The sequence below is a fragment of the Zalophus californianus genome, chromosome 10 (assembly GCF_009762305.2).
Source record: "Zalophus californianus isolate mZalCal1 chromosome 10, mZalCal1.pri.v2, whole genome shotgun sequence".
Lineage (NCBI taxonomy): Eukaryota > Metazoa > Chordata > Mammalia > Carnivora > Otariidae > Zalophus > Zalophus californianus.
This window is the reverse complement of record NC_045604.1, coordinates 9,382,016-9,398,550: the sequence shown is the minus strand read 5'-3', so window position 1 is coordinate 9,398,550 and position 16,535 is coordinate 9,382,016. Positions and strand designations below refer to the sequence as shown.

The following is a 16,535-nucleotide window of genomic DNA, read 5'->3' as shown; positions in this document are numbered from 1 at the left end:
TGGCTCAGGGAGGGCTCAGTGGTGCCTTTCGAACAAGGGTGGGATGACAGCGGTGGATAAGGTGAATGCATCCCTCCAAGTGAGCGGCCATCACCACCTCTAGCCAACGCGTCCTCCCTGCTCGCACGTGTTCCCTGTGAGCCAGCTCAGGCTCCCCACTGCACCTGTCAGCTTCTTCTGGAAGAGCGCAGACAAACGCTTCTGGCCCGCAGGGCAGGACAGGCCCAGCCCACATCCAAGGGAGGCTGTAGCTTCGTTTTCCATAGCTGGGGATGGAGTCTCACACTTCTCCAATCTTGCGCTAATGAAGGGGTTCTGTTCTCTCTTGGCCCTCACCCCTACCCCCCGGCACAGATCAAACACCCAGGGCATTGGACGGACAGGAGCCCGAGTGGGAAAATGCCTCTTACTAAAGCCCCCATCGATGTCTGTGGGTGCAAGTCAAGAAGGAGGCCCCTCCAGAGTCTCCCGGCCCCTGCCACCCGCCTCCCTCCCTCCCTCCCTCCCTCCCTGGCTCCTGGCCTACGGGGGGCGGTCACGCCGTGGTCTGGGCTTCCGGGACGCTGGGCCCCGCCGCCCGCAGCGCCCCGGGGAGGCGCGGAACCGGCGGAGCGCCCGCGGCCGCCCAGCCCCGAGGGAAGCAAAGCAGCACGAGGCGCCCGCGCGCGGTGGGGCGGTGGGGCGGTGGCGGCGGCGGCGGCGGCGGCGGCGGGACGCGGCGGTGGCGGCGGCGGCGCTGTGCGTGATTACTGACAGGCACCAGCTGCTGCGCCGCCCGCCGCCCGGACGCGCTATGTGGCCGCTCCGAGCGAGGGCTAGATTCCAGACTAATCCCGGAGGGCTGGCCCAGCCCGAGCTGCCCGGGCTGCGAGGAAGCGATGACCACTCCTGTTAGCCCAAGTTGAAGGCAGCCCGGCTGCGCGCGGGAGCCCGGGAGGCCGCGCTCTTCGGAAGACGCTCGGGAGAGGAACATGAACTGAAGAGTCAACATGTATGGGAATTATTCTCACTTCATGAAGTTTCCCACAGGCTTTGGCGGTGAGTCCTGCGCTCGGGCTGCCCCGGGGGGACCTGTCTGGACGGGCCAGAGGGGAATCGGGAAACGTGGACAGCCGTATGCTAGTGAACTGGGAGGAGGGCATGTATGTTTGTACGCGTTCGTAGTGTGTTTCCGCGTGAGTGTGTCTGTGAGTGCAGGGGAGCGGGGGGAGAGGGCATGGTCGGAGGTGAGGCTCCGTGCATAGCAGCATGAGTGAGCAGAAGAGAGGGCATGCAAATATTCCAAGAGCCTTCCAACCCACCTGCCTGAGAATATATGTGAGACCCAGACAGAACAAGAGCATTGTTAGAACCCAGTGTGTTTGTGTGCGTGTGCAAAGTGGAAGGGTCAAAGGCAATCACTAGGGTGTACCTATTATCCAACTTGTAATGAGAAAAATGTGATGAAAAAGGTTTTGCCTGGCTATTAAGAGTCCCTGCGATACTCGGGAACAAGGGCATGCTTGTTTTATTTAAAAGCAGATCTCCGTATAATTGGATTTTTTTAAAAAAGAAAACGGAGCACTTGAATTTGCCACCGTGTTTTCCTTCCTCTGTTGTCTTCCCTTTTGATTTGCTAATAGCCCCGCGCCCCCTCCCTGCTGCTTTCCATCGCTAGGGTCTCCGCCTGCAGTTACACTCCGAGGGTGGAGGGTCGGGTCTGGGGGTGGGAGTCTGTGCTCCCAGGACCTGCAGGCTGAAGGTCCGAGTCGCCACTTCTCAGGGGCTGCCTTCCAGGCGACCGGAGGCTCCCTTGATTCAGTGGCAGAAGCCGTCCAGCTTTGAATAAATGGAACCAACAGCTGACCAACTGGCCTCTCACTTGTCAGCTGGTGGCCTGTAGCTTGCATTCTTGGGAGCCAAAGAGGAGCTTTTGCCCTGCGGATGCTGGCAGACAGGACAAAGCAGAAATTCTTGTTGGGTCTTGAGAACTGAAAAGTCCCTGCTCTCCCGACCTCCTGTGTGGACAGATAGGCAATTCATCCGAGGGCTTGGCGGGTAGAGCTTGCCTCCTTTGCAGGGCAAAACCCTCTGTGAGGCGTGGAGGGACATTGCAAGGTGGATTTGGTCCCTGCTGGGGAGGCATTGGGCCAGGGGGCTTGCTCATTCATTCAGGGTGCCTTGGGGAGTTTCTGTGAGCCAAGCGTGGTGTTAGGTTCTGGGAAGACAGATGTGAATGAGACACGGTCTCTGCCACTTGGACAGAGTAGGCTTATCACACAGACACATTGTAATATTTTATGCTGTGTGCTCTTTGGGATGCAGGAAGAGGTTGTTGCTGGGACACAAGAGGTGGGGGGCCATGGATGCCGTCCAGGAAGAAGGGATGTTGAAGTCATTGGGGCCAGTCTCATGATATGACCCAGTGCGAGTGGTGGCCAAGGCTCTGACCGGGACATCTGATCTCATTTATAGTTGGGTCCTGGGTGTGAAAAGCCTTCTCGGCTCCCATCTTGGTTCCATTCACAGCTGAGACACTTTTTCCTTTTCCCTCTGAATTCAGCTGTCTGAGGTCTGAGGGATGTGCTTGTCCTTCAGATCCTCGGGAACCCCAAGGTCTGGGAGGTCATGGCTTCATGAATGCCATGGAGACCCTCTGAGCTAGTGGGAGTGAATAACTGGGTAAAGATGGAAAGATCCAGGGAGAGAGCTAAGAGAAAGTTTGGATAAAGAAGGTCTAGCCCCAAATTCAACGGGGATTGCCTGCTGGAATCTTGGAATGTTAGTCTCCTCAGGGACCTCCAAGAGCACCTTAGACCTCTCATTTTATGAGTGGAAACAAAAGCCTCAACAAGGCAGGGACCAGTCTAAGGCTATGTGGGGTCTGATTGGGAGAGACCTTCCGGAAAAGCCCCTGACTCAAACTTACAATAGTACTCCTTCAGTCTGATCTAGTGAAACGAGCAGGAAAGAGAGCGAGAAAGAGCAAGAGAACTGAGTTGGGTTCACATACTGGCTGTGTGACCTTAGGCAAGATACTGAAACTCTCTGAGCCTCAGTGCCTTCATCTCTAAAATGGAGCTGATAATCCCATCCTCAGAGTATTGTTTTGAGAATTAAATTTGAAAAAGCAGCTACTTTAGTGTTGTCCATGTATTTGGTACTTAATAAAAGTTAATATTTTCATCCCCTCCATTTTGCTCAAGCATTAACATGCAGATTAATTTAAAAATCAAACATTACTGGGGAATAATGAAATAGGAATCTGGGGAAATAAAATGAAATACTCGAAGACGCACATACTTTGCTGGTTTCGAGTCTCACAATTGTGGGGGCTCTGGTAGTTGGTGTAATTCGGTTTCGGATACAAGGAAACACACCAGTGCAGCCATAGAAGAAAATACATTGATGTAACATGGGGAGCGGGAGGGAAAAGGGCCCTCAGGTTGTTTAAATGTCTTCCTCTGATGCGACTTCTCCTTGTTCCCGAGGGAGGAGAACAATTATTTTGTTTAGTTCTGTTGATGTTTTCCATTTTGTTTGCGTGTGCCAGTTAAGAGGCTGCTAAAACACCGAGCCAGAGGACACGGCCCTCACCCCCACCTCCCCCAGTGCAGGGAGGTCTGTCTGAGAACTTGGCAGGGAGGGAGGACCCCCCCCACCCCCCCTCCCGCAGGCACAGGGAAAACCTGAGGACTGGAGTGGCTGTCACCTGCAGCCTTGGTACAGAGAGTGGAACCACATGCATGCAGTGATTTGGTGCACGCCCCCCTGCCTTTTTATACAGCAGCAAGTGGAACCGCAGGGAGCTCCTGTGATTCCCTATGAGGGTCTCTAGGGACACCAAGTCACCCTTGGGAAATGACCCCTGGGGATTGTGTCTGGGGCTGTGCTTCCCAGATGTGAGATCTTCGTCCCATCGGTGAACGAGGGACGGGTTAGATTGGCCAAGGGGTGGTGACTACCTGGGTTGCCATGGTCTCGCAGAGGTGCCCCATCTCCCAGCGCCCAGCCCTGCCGTGTGATGAGCAGAGAACCCTTCTCTCCTTCTCTGCCAAGTCCTGGCTTGGCCAGCTGCTCAGTAAGAGATTTGTTGGCCTGGAGGAGACAGTTGCTGCTTCTAAGAAGATGGCAAAACAAAGCCTGTAATTCCCCCATGCAATTGTGCGGTAATCCTCAGGGTGTGAGCCGAGAGCAGGGGATCAGTTCACAAGCGCGCGGCCACACGTCTGCCGGGCCCGCTCCCCTTGTGAGCACTTGACACTATGGGCTCATGACAGCCCTCCGAGGAAGCACCATGATGATCCTGCTCCTTTTGGAGAGGGGGAAGCTGAGGCACCGCACAGCGAAGTAACGTGCTGAAGGTCTCGTGGCTCGAAAGTGGCACTGGCCAGGATTTGAACGCAGGCAGTCGGGCTCCAGAATCCCCGCTCGGCTGAGCTGCCGCTCGGGACACTGAGGGCCACACACTTGCTTCGGGATGGGGACGGGAAGCCGTGGGAAGCAGCACACCCCTTGCTGGGGTGAGGAGCCCTACTCCCGCCTCGGCTCTGCCCGGTGGCTGCAGACACTTGGCCTGGCCTTTGAGGAATAAAACACAGGAGAGCCTTGCAGTCACTCAGGAGCAAGGGACTCTGGGCACTAATTGGTGCTGCTCCTGGAGGCCTGCTGATCTGCAAGAGTCCTGCCCAGCTGACCCTGACATTTGTGTGGAACACTCTGCTTTTCAACTAAGGGTAGCCACAGAGTAGCCAGAGAGGAGGGGTTGGGTTGGAGGCACGTGTGGCCATACACATGTGTGTATGTACGGGGGGCAATAGGAGGGCGTGTGTGTGTGTGTGTGTGTGTGTGTGTGTGTACACGGATGCGTGCACCAGAACATATTTTTCCGCTCACAAATGTGTGGGTGGTTAATTGGGACCTACCATGGACGTAAGTGGTTAGGGTTTATGTAGGAAGGAGGAACTGTTTATGAGATTTTGGAAGGAACATATTTAGTGTAAACTATTTTCTGAAACATTTACAATCTTACCAGGAGACAGAGAGCTGACTAGGACTGGGGGAAGAAATTGTGCAAAGACGAATCTAAATTCTCCACCTCTTCCTTCCCCTCATGATGTTACTTCTGTGTCTGCAGAGAACTTTCCACCAGAGTTGGGTGGCTGGAATGCCAGGGGCTCCCAGAGGAAGCTGCGATTTTCTCTTATTTGAAAGGGGAAGACTCAGAGGCCCAGGAAATGTAAAAGTTTGCTTTCTAGGATGCCTGGGTTTGGGTGGCTCTCATGGGATCGAGATCCAGGTCCGAGCTCAGCGATTGTCGCAAAAGAGTGCAAATAGTAGCTAATGTGTATTGGGCACCTACTGTGTGCCAGATCCTCTTCCATGGGCATTGCAAGCACCGTCTTATTTAATATTCTCAAGGGCCCCTGGAGGGAAGGCACTATTATTATCACCATCCCCATTTTACGGATGGAAATGTAGAGCCACCGGGAGGTTTAGTAACCTGCTCAAGATCACCCAGCTGACCCAGGATCCAAATGCAGGCAGGTGCCAGGGCTGCTGTGTTCAAGACCCATGCTGCACCAGCTGCTTGCCGGGGCGGGGTGGGGAGGGTGGGGGCGTAAGGTGGAGAGGGGGTGGTTGCAGGGAGATGGAGTCCCAGATCTGCCACAAGTGGGTGAATTATGTGTAAGAACAACAACTAACATAATCTCTGTGCTCGTCACAACTTTCTTAGGGATCATAATGCATTTTTTGGACGTGTGTAATTGCAGCAAATGAAGAAAATGACTGGGGGTGGGGGGCAGGGCACTCGAAGGTACTGAGAAAACAAAATTCTCCAGATGGACCCCACTTTATTCTAATACACGGAGCCCGATTTTACACTCTAGGGTGGGAATCGGCAAACTTTCTCTCTGAAGAACCAGAGAGTAAACCTTTGAGTCTTGGCTGGCTCTAGGGTCTCCTGTTGCAACTGCTCCAATCCGAATCCTGTTGTGGGGTGAGAATAGCTGTAACTAAAGTAGTACACACTAAGGCATAGGGATGTTCCGTGTCCCTGTATGTTTGCAGACCCCTAGGGGGTGGTTCTGGAGAAGTTTCTGAGTGTTCTCCAGTTTGCAGTGGTGCCCATCCCTGGCTCTGACAGCCTCTTCCCTGGCTTCCCTGCCACAGAGCTGAGTCTTCAGAGCTAGACTGAGGGGACTGCGGGTCATGGGGGTGACCCCTTAGTTACAGGGGAGGACACTTGGGGAAGCAGGTGTGGCTTGCCCAGGACCTGCAGCTGCTGTGGTCTTCAGACCTGGTTCCCCAGACCCCGCCCCCTGGGGGCCACCTGGGGTGGCAGGAGAGACTTCAGAGAGTGCTCCCCCGACCCTTTGGTAAAATAACTCAATACTACTCACCACACAGGGTCAGTGTTAACCTTCTACGGTGTCGGGATTTCATAAAATAAAGCCTGGGCAATTGTAAACACACAGTAAAAGATCCCCCTTCCCATTTCAGAAAATTTGGAGACTATAGTTCTAAATTCAGCTAGAATTTTGTGCGTAGACTTTTCTTAGGGGAGGTGTGCCTGTTCTTAAAGCATCAGAGGGCGGCTCACCAGGAGATGCTGACAAAGCAAAATGAGACATGGATTCTGCGCCTGTTCCAGGAAGTTCTGTTTTAAACAAATCATTCTAGGGCAGGCACTCCTGAGATCTGGCAGAACGAGAGCTGGGACCTGGGACCTCCAACCCCTCCAATTTTCAGGAGACCCTGGGGCCCAGGGCCAGTGACTTTGATGAGTCACTGAACAACCTGGAGCCCGCTGCTGCCTTTATTAAACACTGTGATTGAGAGGGGGGGAGGGAGACAGGAAATGTCTAGGTTTGAAATCAAGCTCAAACTCCTGATGGGATTTCAGAATCCAACATCTGAACTTAAAAAAATGGAAAAGCCTGTGATCTTTAATTCAGAAAGCGTTTACAAGAAGTCAGAGGAGCGGCCAAGAAAGTGCTTAACACATATGTTGGGATGTTCCTTCTAGGCTGGTTGGCCTGGTTTTCATGTCTGTGCCTCAGCATCTCCTTCCTCTCCTTTGCTGGTCACTAGTGTCATGGGGGAGCAGTCTCTTGGACAGTTGGGGGCTCATGGTACCTGTGATTTCTCAGCCCCAGCAATGAGGGGAGCAGAGCAAAGAGTAGCGATCATCAGCAGGGAGAGAATATTCTAGACTCTTCTGGGAATGCCAGATCGGTTGTTCAGCACACATTGGCTAAATATCTGGCTCGTGCAAGGGTTGTGCAGGACCCTGAAAACTAGGACCCATCCCCTGTCCTGAAGGAGTGATGAACTAGTTACGAGCTCTGCAGTCTGCATCTGCCTGACATTTGGAGATGAATTATTTCTGGAAATGTTTCTTGGGCCTAAGGTCAAGTAAATGGGTCCCAGGAATCTAAGTGTTTAGAAGCTGAGAACAAATGATCCTGTGTGCATTACCCAAGGATAACATTGCATGAGGGATGTTGTTCACTGTATTTTAGGATGATTGCAGTCTTTAGAAGACTGTCCATATTTAGAGGTCAGGGCGAGCATATCTGAACAAGAAGTCCAGAGAGACAGAAAACGGGATTGAGGTCATGGGTTCAAGAGCTGGATGTGGACAAGATGGATGTTCAAGGACTTGGGGAACAAGGGGTGAGGTGGGAGCACCCCCAGCCAATGCCTGAAACACTCATCAGTGTTGTCTTGGTGGACCGATGGGTACATGGTCTGCCAGTATATGGAGCTGGTTTAAAGGGACAGACAGTGTTCCTTGTTAGCGAGCCCCTGCTCCAGGACCCTGGCATACCTCTTACGACTTAGACACAGCATAACATCCACCTGTACCGTCAAGGTTGATAATTTGGTCCTGGGTAGGAAAGCAAGCAAGATGTCATTAATTACATGCAGAAAGGTTACCAGAAATTGTGCTAGACTCAACTCAGATTCTAGGTCTATAATCGTTCACAGCAAGTACTGAAAAATGTCACTTTATCATTCTGAACCTGTTTTTCTAAATCGATCTAATGGGGATAATTTCTGCCCTACTGACCACTCTGTGTCAGTTTGAAGCTTCTATGAACTAGGCGCTGACCCCCAGGAGGGACTGCTCTCTCCCGAGTGCCTAGCCTGGGGTCTGGCACAATAAGGCACTCAACAAATATTTTTTGACTGACTGAACCAATAAACACATAGAAATAAATAGCATATATATGATATACGAAATAAATATATGAAATAAAAACATAGAAATAAATAGCGTATCGTTACGAAGAGTTTTGTCAGCGTGAGACAGTATGTAGAGGGTGGAATGACCTTGAATCCGGGAGCCAGAAGACCCAGTGTTTTTGTCCTGACCGTGTAGCCTTCAGCAAGTTGTGCAAACTCTCTGGGATTATTTTCTTTTCTCTAAAATTAGGTAATTCCTCAAGTCTTGAAAGTATGGTTTCTAACCCCAAGCAAATGGCCTTATTAATTTATGACCTAACTGATTTGGAAAGGTGATTAAATTGGTCATGGTATGAACTAGTTTGTATTTGCTCCTTCACCAAAAAGAAAAAAATGACCAAAATAAACCCCCCCCAAAAACAAAAAAAAAACGTTTGTCGAGCAAATAAGATCATAGAAGTGTTGCCCTATTTTAAGTTACATCTGTTTCGAAGCAATTTAAAAAGCCTGGTAGGAGCATCATTAGCATATTAACGGGGTGTTAATTACAAAAGACTCTTTTAAAGCAGATTTTTATAAAATCTCCGCTTAACCATTAGCTTGTGGTACTCGAAACACAAACTCTTCACGTGTGTTACTTAGAAGTAATAAAATTGTAATTTAAAAGTAATCTGCCAACTTGTCACGAATTTAGACTGATTTTTTCTCTCAATTGATCGAAATGAGTAAGGTTTTGCTATAATTATATATAATGCTGGTAATAATGAGGCTGATTATCAATCTTTGCCTGCTTTTCACTACCTCCATCATTGCAGGTTTTAGGGGAGGTGGGATGGAAGGGGCTGGGGGGATGGGAGCAGGGAGGGTCGGGCAGGGGGAAGGAAGAAGGGATGCCACTGAGCTCTCCCCCTCCCCCAAGCACCGGGAGAAGCAACCCCATCCCCCACCCCGAAGAGCCCTGAGCCCTTCTTCGGGGGCCTGCAGGAAGCCGGAGCGGCCCTGTGAGGCTCTGAAAGGCTGGCCAGCTGCGTGCAGCCGGTCAGCTGCTGATCTTTGCGTCTTCCCTTGGTGCTGAGGGGCTGTGGCCGCTGAGCCCCTTCTCCCACACACTCTCCACTTCTGTCCCGTTCCTTTATTTTCCCCATTGAGAAAGCCAGAAAACCGCTTTGAGAGTGGAGAAGATGTGGCTTCTGCTTCTGCTCCTCACTGCCTGGGAGTTCGGCACCTCTCACCTGCTAAACTGTAGAGCTCTGTGCCTGTGAAATACCCTCCTGTCCATGTCAGGGCGGCCGTGAAGTTCCGAGGCTTCTGTGCAGGTGCTTTCGAACATGCTGATCGTGACTCAAATAGAAGAAATGCGGACTAGCAAACCCCTGGCATCCGAGTGCCCCTTCTACCGGAGAAGGGAGAGGGAAAAGTCAGGCAGAGCTGGGACTCCAGGGAATGGACCCTAGGCCAGCTGGGAACTGGGAGGGGCCGGAGTCAGGATGGGGAGTGTCCTGGTCAGAAAGTGCCAGGGTCGGGGGCATCTGGCTGGCTCAGTCCCTAGAGCATGCGACTTCTGATCTCCGGGTTGTGAGTTCAAGCCCTACGCTGGGTGTAGAGATTCCTTAAAAAGAATGAAATCTTTAGAAAAACACCAAAAACTAAGACAGTGCCAGGGTCAAAGTCCAGAGGGAGGCATCTAGTTGGATTGGGGAAGGCAAGGAGAGCCGCCCTGTGCAGCTGTGGGGGGAAGTCCCAGAGCAGTGAAGCTCATGGTGGGGCTGGGGCTAAAACCCAGATCTGCTGCTTTCCTCCCTCCATTCAGATGCCACTTGTGTAATTTTCTAGTCATGTTCCCTTGGGCAATGTATTTAATTTCTCCGTCTCCCAGCTTTTGCATTTGTACAGCAGAGGTAAGTATACCAACCTTAATGGGGCTTGTAGGTATGAAGTGTGTCAATATATGTAAAGTGTTGAGAGCCATGTCTGGCTCATGGCAATTTCTCAATGAATGTTATCTTTTGTTGTTGTTGTTAGTCATCAAGGGAGGTGACGATTAAAGTGTCAGTTCAAGTGCCTTCCTGTGGCAGGCCTCTGTCTGCCTTGCTCTGCAGCCTGCCTTGTGTGTTCTGAGCCAGGGGAGAGGGGAAAGGATGTGTGAGTAAGTTTCCCTTAGACTAGGAAGAACAAGCCAGGGGGCGCCTGGGTGGCTCAGTTGGTTAAGTGACCGACTCTTGATTTCAGCTCAGGTCATGATCTCAGGGTCCTGAGATAGGGCTCCATGCTCAGTGGGGAGTCGGCTGGAGAGTCTCTCCCTTTGCTTCTGCCCCTCCCCCATGCTCTCTGTCTCTCTCTCTCTCAAATAATAAATAAATCTTTTTTTTTTTTTTTTTTAAAGGAAGAACAAGCCAGGTGTCTGACTACTCTATGATTCTGGGGCTCATGCACCAAGTCCCCCCACTGGAGACAAGGAGACAGGCTTGGGCGTGTGATTGTGCCCCAGTGGGAGAGAGTCGAATGAGACTGGGCTGTGCGATGCTCCCTTGCCTTCAGATGGAGAGTCCTGACTCTCAGAAATAGCACATCTTTACCTCTGTCCCCTTCCCTGGGGGTGGGTATTAGCCAGTATCAAGATTCCTTACAAGTTTCCACTCCGTGCAGGAGAGGCGTGTTAGTGGGCCAGCAAACACCCTGGCGCAGCTGCAAAGGGGTGGAAACACCAAGCCGTTGGCTCCCTTGTCTGGCCAGTCAGGAAGACTCATGCTTGACATTTTCCTTTCATTGGCTGAGGAGGAGGTTGCTAGGCAACTTCCTCACTTTGGTAAGAATTCTGTAGTTCTGAGTACCCGGGCTTCTCTTTCTCAGCAAGGCCCCCTACACACACACACACACACACACACACACACACACACGCACGCACGCACGCACACGCGCGCGCGTAATTCGTTACTCAGAGATTTTTGTTTTGGTAAACCAGGGACAGAGATTTCTGATGCAAGTAATTTCTACCGATGAACTGTCTACAGTTATACACATTAATTAACAAAAAATGATCCCATCACTGCTCCCATCCTGTTGTCAAGTATCTTTTGAGCATCTGCTACGTTCCAGGCTCAGTGCTGAGTACCATAATGGGAATGGTTAATAGCAAGGGATAGAAATTAAAAGTATGTGACAACCAGTAGGACAGCAGACGGTCAGACTGGAAGTCACGTGGAGGACCTCTTTGTGCCAGGCTGGATTATGGGGAGATCTGGGTGATCCTAGGGGAAGGGTGGAGTGGCTGGGATGACGGAGGGGAGCTCCGGGCTCAGAGCAGTGGCTATTTACTAGCCGATTCAGAAAACTCAATATTATCAACAACTGGGATGCCCGTACCAGCGTATGGCAATGACTGTCCTTAATAGATCATTTACTAATGGCCTGGCTTGGGCTCAGCCCTTGATGTCCATGATCTTCTACAATGGCATTCAAGCCAGACACAGTCCCTCCCTCACAATGTTTACAGGATAGTCATTTAGTGCAGTTGCTACCTCGGGGCCCCTACTCTCAGGTGCTCCATCAGCAGTCCACTGTAAGGGTGTGTGTCTCCACTTTGGGTGCGGAACTGCAGTTCAGAGGGGTCAAGTTCCTTGCTCAAGTTTATGTGACTAGAAGGAGGCAGAGCCTCGAATCCAACCTAAGACTTTGTGGCTTCAGCGTCTTGTATTCTGCTGGGCTGCCCCAGCGCCACGAGGCACACGCAGACTTTAGGAACCATGATAGTGTATGCACCCTGCAGATTCCCGAATAGCTTTGATTGCTGGTGACGCTCAGCATCGCATACTGCAGTTTGGAATCCCAAAGAGCCCGAAGGTCTACCACGTTCCAGTTGCCGGAGATGGGGCCCCCTCGGAAAGTGGTCCAGACTCAGACCATGCCAGATGGCTGTGACCTGCACTGCTTCTTCGAGATGCCCCTGGGCTGTATCCTACACCGTGTCCATGAAGCAGCAGTGGGAGGGGTCTTGGAGACCCCTGGGCAGATGGAGGCCCAGAAATATGACTTTCCTTAAGTATGTTGCCAGAAGAGAATCGAAGAAGCTCCTGAGAAAGCCCGCTAGCCCTTTCCCATCAGATGAGTTAGTTTTTATTTAAACAAATCATTGCCTGAGCAAAGAGCATCAACTCCACGGAGTAGAGGGCTTGTGCATTTCGCAGGCGTCCGGCAGTGGGCACAGGCTGGCTCCAGGTGGCTAAAGAGGATTAGGAGGGTGTAGGGTCAGGGAGAGAGCCAGGCTGCTGGGGTGCGGGGGCTGGGAGGAAGGGTCCGAAGGGGCAAGAGAGAAGGAAGCATCAGAGGAGACCTTGACTTTGGATCTGGGCTAGAAGCCAGGTTTCTGGAAAACATGTGGTGGCTTTTGGTCCTGGCTGTGGTTCCCATGTGGCTTGAGAAAAAGAGGAGAGAGGGAGGGAGGCCGATGGAAGCGCCGTGGACAGCTCGGCTCAGGTGTCCAGGACGGGTTAATTTCCCATGGAGAAACACGTCTGTCCTTAGGGCACAGCTTCCCGCCTTTTCTAAAAGCAAAGCGTTCATGTCTAAGAACCACTGGGTCGTGGGCGAGGCACAGGACCGACCTGCAATCCTGTAAGTTATGTCTATCCTTTTGAATTTTATTATTATTTTTATAAATATGGTTTTAAAGTAGCCCCCCTCTTCTGGATCACTGACTCAGCAGAAGTAAACCGTATTTTAAGGCCACTGCAAACCAAGCTTTAACTCTGTTTCAGTCTGTCTCAGCCATATCATGCTCCTCACTGAGCAGCCAAGGCATATTCTGATTGCCCTCCTCATTGTTATTATTATTATCAATAAAAACAGTATACTTTTCACTTCAGTCACCCTCACATCATCTGATTTTATTCTTGGAACAACTTGTGAGTTCCCCAAAGCCCGTGTTCCTATGTTTTTGTGCAGGTCAGTGTTTCTCCTACACACCATCCCTTTACACGATATTCCCATGTGTTCTGCACATGGAGTATCCTTGTACTTAGACTTTGTCCTAGGTCACTTTACTCTTTTTTTTTTAAGATTTATTTAGAGAGAGAGAGAGAGAGAGAGAGTGAGAGTGTGAGCAGAGGGAAGGGCAGAAGGAGAGGGAGAAAGAGAACCTCACGCAGAGTTCCCTGAGCATGGAGCTCAGTGCAGGGCTCCATCTCATGACCCGGAGATCATGACCCGAGCTGAAACCAAGAGTCAGATGCTCAACCGACTGAGCCACCCAGGCCCCCCTACTCTCTTTTTGAAAACTTAAATAGCTATTTTTAGAAAGGTAATCTTATGCAAAAATAGAAGCCCAGTCACTTGCTATAAATAGAAGGAAACAGTAAAAATAATTATAGAACTATTAATATATATTTTTAAAGAGTTTGCCACTTAAAGTACCACCTAAAATGTCCCTTATCACTGTGTTACAGGCTCCATACCGTGGGAACTCTGGGGTTGATGAATGTGCGAAGTGACTTCTCGTCCGTGTCTGTCCCACGCTCTGGGCCTGCTGTCGGGGTACAGAAGGGAGAGACAGGGGCTCTCTGAGATCCATGTAAAGCAGAATAAAAAGGAGTGTAGTGGGGTCCTTTGGTTTGTCTCTGGAAAGCTGAAACCGGAAGGGCATAGCGATTTCCTTCAGTTGCCCGGGCTGTGGGGCCATCCCAGCAGGGAGAGCACAGCTCCTCGCCCATCAGGGCGGGCTGGCTCCCAGCTCACCTGTCACATGTTATCTTAGGAACAGGCTCAAGATATACATTGGCCTCTTTAAATGTCACAGCCTTCCAGGGCCTCAGAAGAGTCTAAAATTGTTCTTTCCAATCAGTGGCCATCTGGGAAGATTTTTGGTTTTTCTGGCTCAAGTTCTTGGAAGCTGCCCTTTTCTCTCTCCTTCAGATAAACTTTCAGCTTGAGATCCCTTCATAATTGAGTCATCTTGTACTTTGTGAAGTGATGGCTCTCCAAATCATCCTCACTGTCCTTGACAGCACACACAGGGGAGAATGTGGGCTTCACGTTGACAGTTGGAATCTAAGCTCTGTCACTGAACACCCGGGCAGGACCAGGGACCCTGCTGGGGGTGGGGAAGCAAAACTGGACACTTGTCTCCCTCTCCCAGTTTAATGGAAAAGACAGGGAAATAAATAAATATGGCGACACAGTATAATAAGTGCTAAGATATGAGTAAAGCACAGGCTTTACTGTGTTAGAAAATGGAAAAGGGCATCAAACCAGACCAGGAACACCAGGGAAGGCTTCCTGGAAGAAGAACTCAACTTCCTTGAGTTAGACCTTGAAGGATGAATAGGAACTTGCTAGAAATGGAGGGGAGAGCAAATCATCCCAGAACAGGGAGCAGCATGGGGGTGAAGCTGAGCATAGGTTTTCTCATCTGTAAAAAGCTAAAGTGATCCTCACAGGCTTACTGTCAGGATGAAATGAGTTGAAGTATGGAATTTGCCTAATGCTATTCAGGACACGTGATAAGGGTCTGAGCTGCTCATTTGACCCCCTGGGCACTCCTCTGTGGACCCACAGAATGTGGTTCATCCTCAGTTGTGCTACTTAGAGCAGGTGATTGGGATTTATCTGTTTATATAAGACAATTGTCCCTGATAGGTGGAAACTCCCTGGGTAGAATGCTGGAGGTGCCGTCACTGCCCTTGACCGTGGCAGTGACTTTTCTCTCCACGGGGAGACCTTAACCATGTTAGCAGAAGCTCAAGAGAAACTCTAGGTTGACATTTTTCTAGTGGAATATTTATGTTTAAGAGTAGTTGCATAGAGAGGGGCATCTGGGTGGCTCAGTCGGTTAAGTGTCTGACTCTTGATTTGGCTCAGGTCACGAGCCATGCTCAGCAGGAGTCTGCTTAGATTCTCTCTTTCCCTCTGCCCTTCCCCTTGCCACATTCTCTCTCTCTCTCAAATTTATTTGAGAGAGAGAGAGAATGAGCGAGAGAGAGTGTGCGAGCGAGAGAGAGCATGAGTGGGGGGAGGGGCAGCGGGAGAGAGAGAGGGAGAAGCAGACTTCCCACTGAGCAGGGAGCCTGACGTGGGACTTAATCCCAGGACCCCAGGATCTTGACCTGAGCTGAAGGCAGACCGCTAACCAACTGAGCCACCCAGCACCCCATAAATAAATCTTTTAAAAAAAGAGTAGTTGCACAGAGAAAATACTAGTTAGAAAACACTAACTCAAAAAAATGTATGCACCCCCATGTTCACTGCAGCATTATTTACAATAGCCAAGCTGTGCAAGCAACTAAGTGTCCATCAATGGATGGCTAACGGATATGTATGAGATGGAATGTTATTCTGCCATAAGAAAGAATGAGATCTTGTCATTTGTGACAACACGACGGACCTTGGGGGATTGTGCTAAGTGAACTAAGTCAGACAGGGAAAGAAAAATAGTGTGTGATCTCACTTATGTGGAATATAATAATAATAATAATAATAATAATACCACTACCTTGAGCTCATAGATTCAGAGAACAGATTGGTGGTTGCCAGAGGCAGGGATCGGGGTGGGAGAAATGTGTGAAGGGAGTCAAAAGGTGCAAACTTGTAGTCATAAAATAAATAAGTCCTGGGAATGTAATTATAGCATGGTGACCATAGCTAATAACACTGTCTTGTATTTCCTGGGAGTGGATCTTAAAAGTTCTCATTACAAGAAAAGAAATTTCTAATCGTGCGTGGTGATGGATGTTAACTAGTCTTATTTGTGGTGATCATTTTGCGATATATACAAATAACGAATCATTATGTTGCACGCCTCATGTTGCGTGTCCATTATTATCTCAGTAATAAAAAAAGAATAGCTTCACACTTACACTTCTGACGTGCTGTTGCCCCTCCCCAGCATTCAAAGGGAGCACATCCCTCCCTGTATCCTGCTCCTAACACTACACTTAGTGATCCCTGAGGTCTCCCAAGGGTTTGGATAGCACCCCGCATGTAGCAGCAGGTACTCGAGAGCTGCTCCTTGAATGAACAGGGAACCACGCGGGGAAGCAGTGCTGTGATTCAGGGTAGGCTGCCCTGTTGCTTTTCCAGTCTCTGCTTTGCTGCTATGGATCCTGAGGTTTATAGCTTCTCTCTTCTGGAGAGAATGTTCCATGATGGGCTCCTGAGAGGACAGCGGGGCACCTCCTTCTCTGTCATCTTGAGCTGCGGCTCACCATAAGGGAACTTGTTAACTTACCCGGGAGAAGTGGTACCAGACAATCATGTGCCCAGGGCCTGTTCCGTGGACACTTGTGACCACGGCTCCCTGTGCCTACAGGTAGGAACGGCCTGGGCAGGCCTATCTGCACTTGATTTCCTGGGCCTCTGTGGCCAGTAAGCCA

The 16,535-nt window shown here is 50.4% G+C and overlaps 1 protein-coding gene across 1 annotated transcript in view; it reads left to right on the top strand.

Moving 5' to 3' along the window:
• The first annotated feature begins 685 nt into the window (after positions 1–685).
• RXRG (retinoid X receptor gamma) overlaps positions 686–16,535 on the top strand; it is a 43,643-nt gene continuing 27,793 nt past the window's right edge. Inside the window, exon 1 of the mRNA XM_027613416.2 lies at positions 686–1,038. Within this exon, the coding sequence (XP_027469217.1) occupies positions 990–1,038 (49 nt within the window). The 5' untranslated portion in view covers positions 686–989. The remainder of the gene's footprint in view (positions 1,039–16,535) is intronic.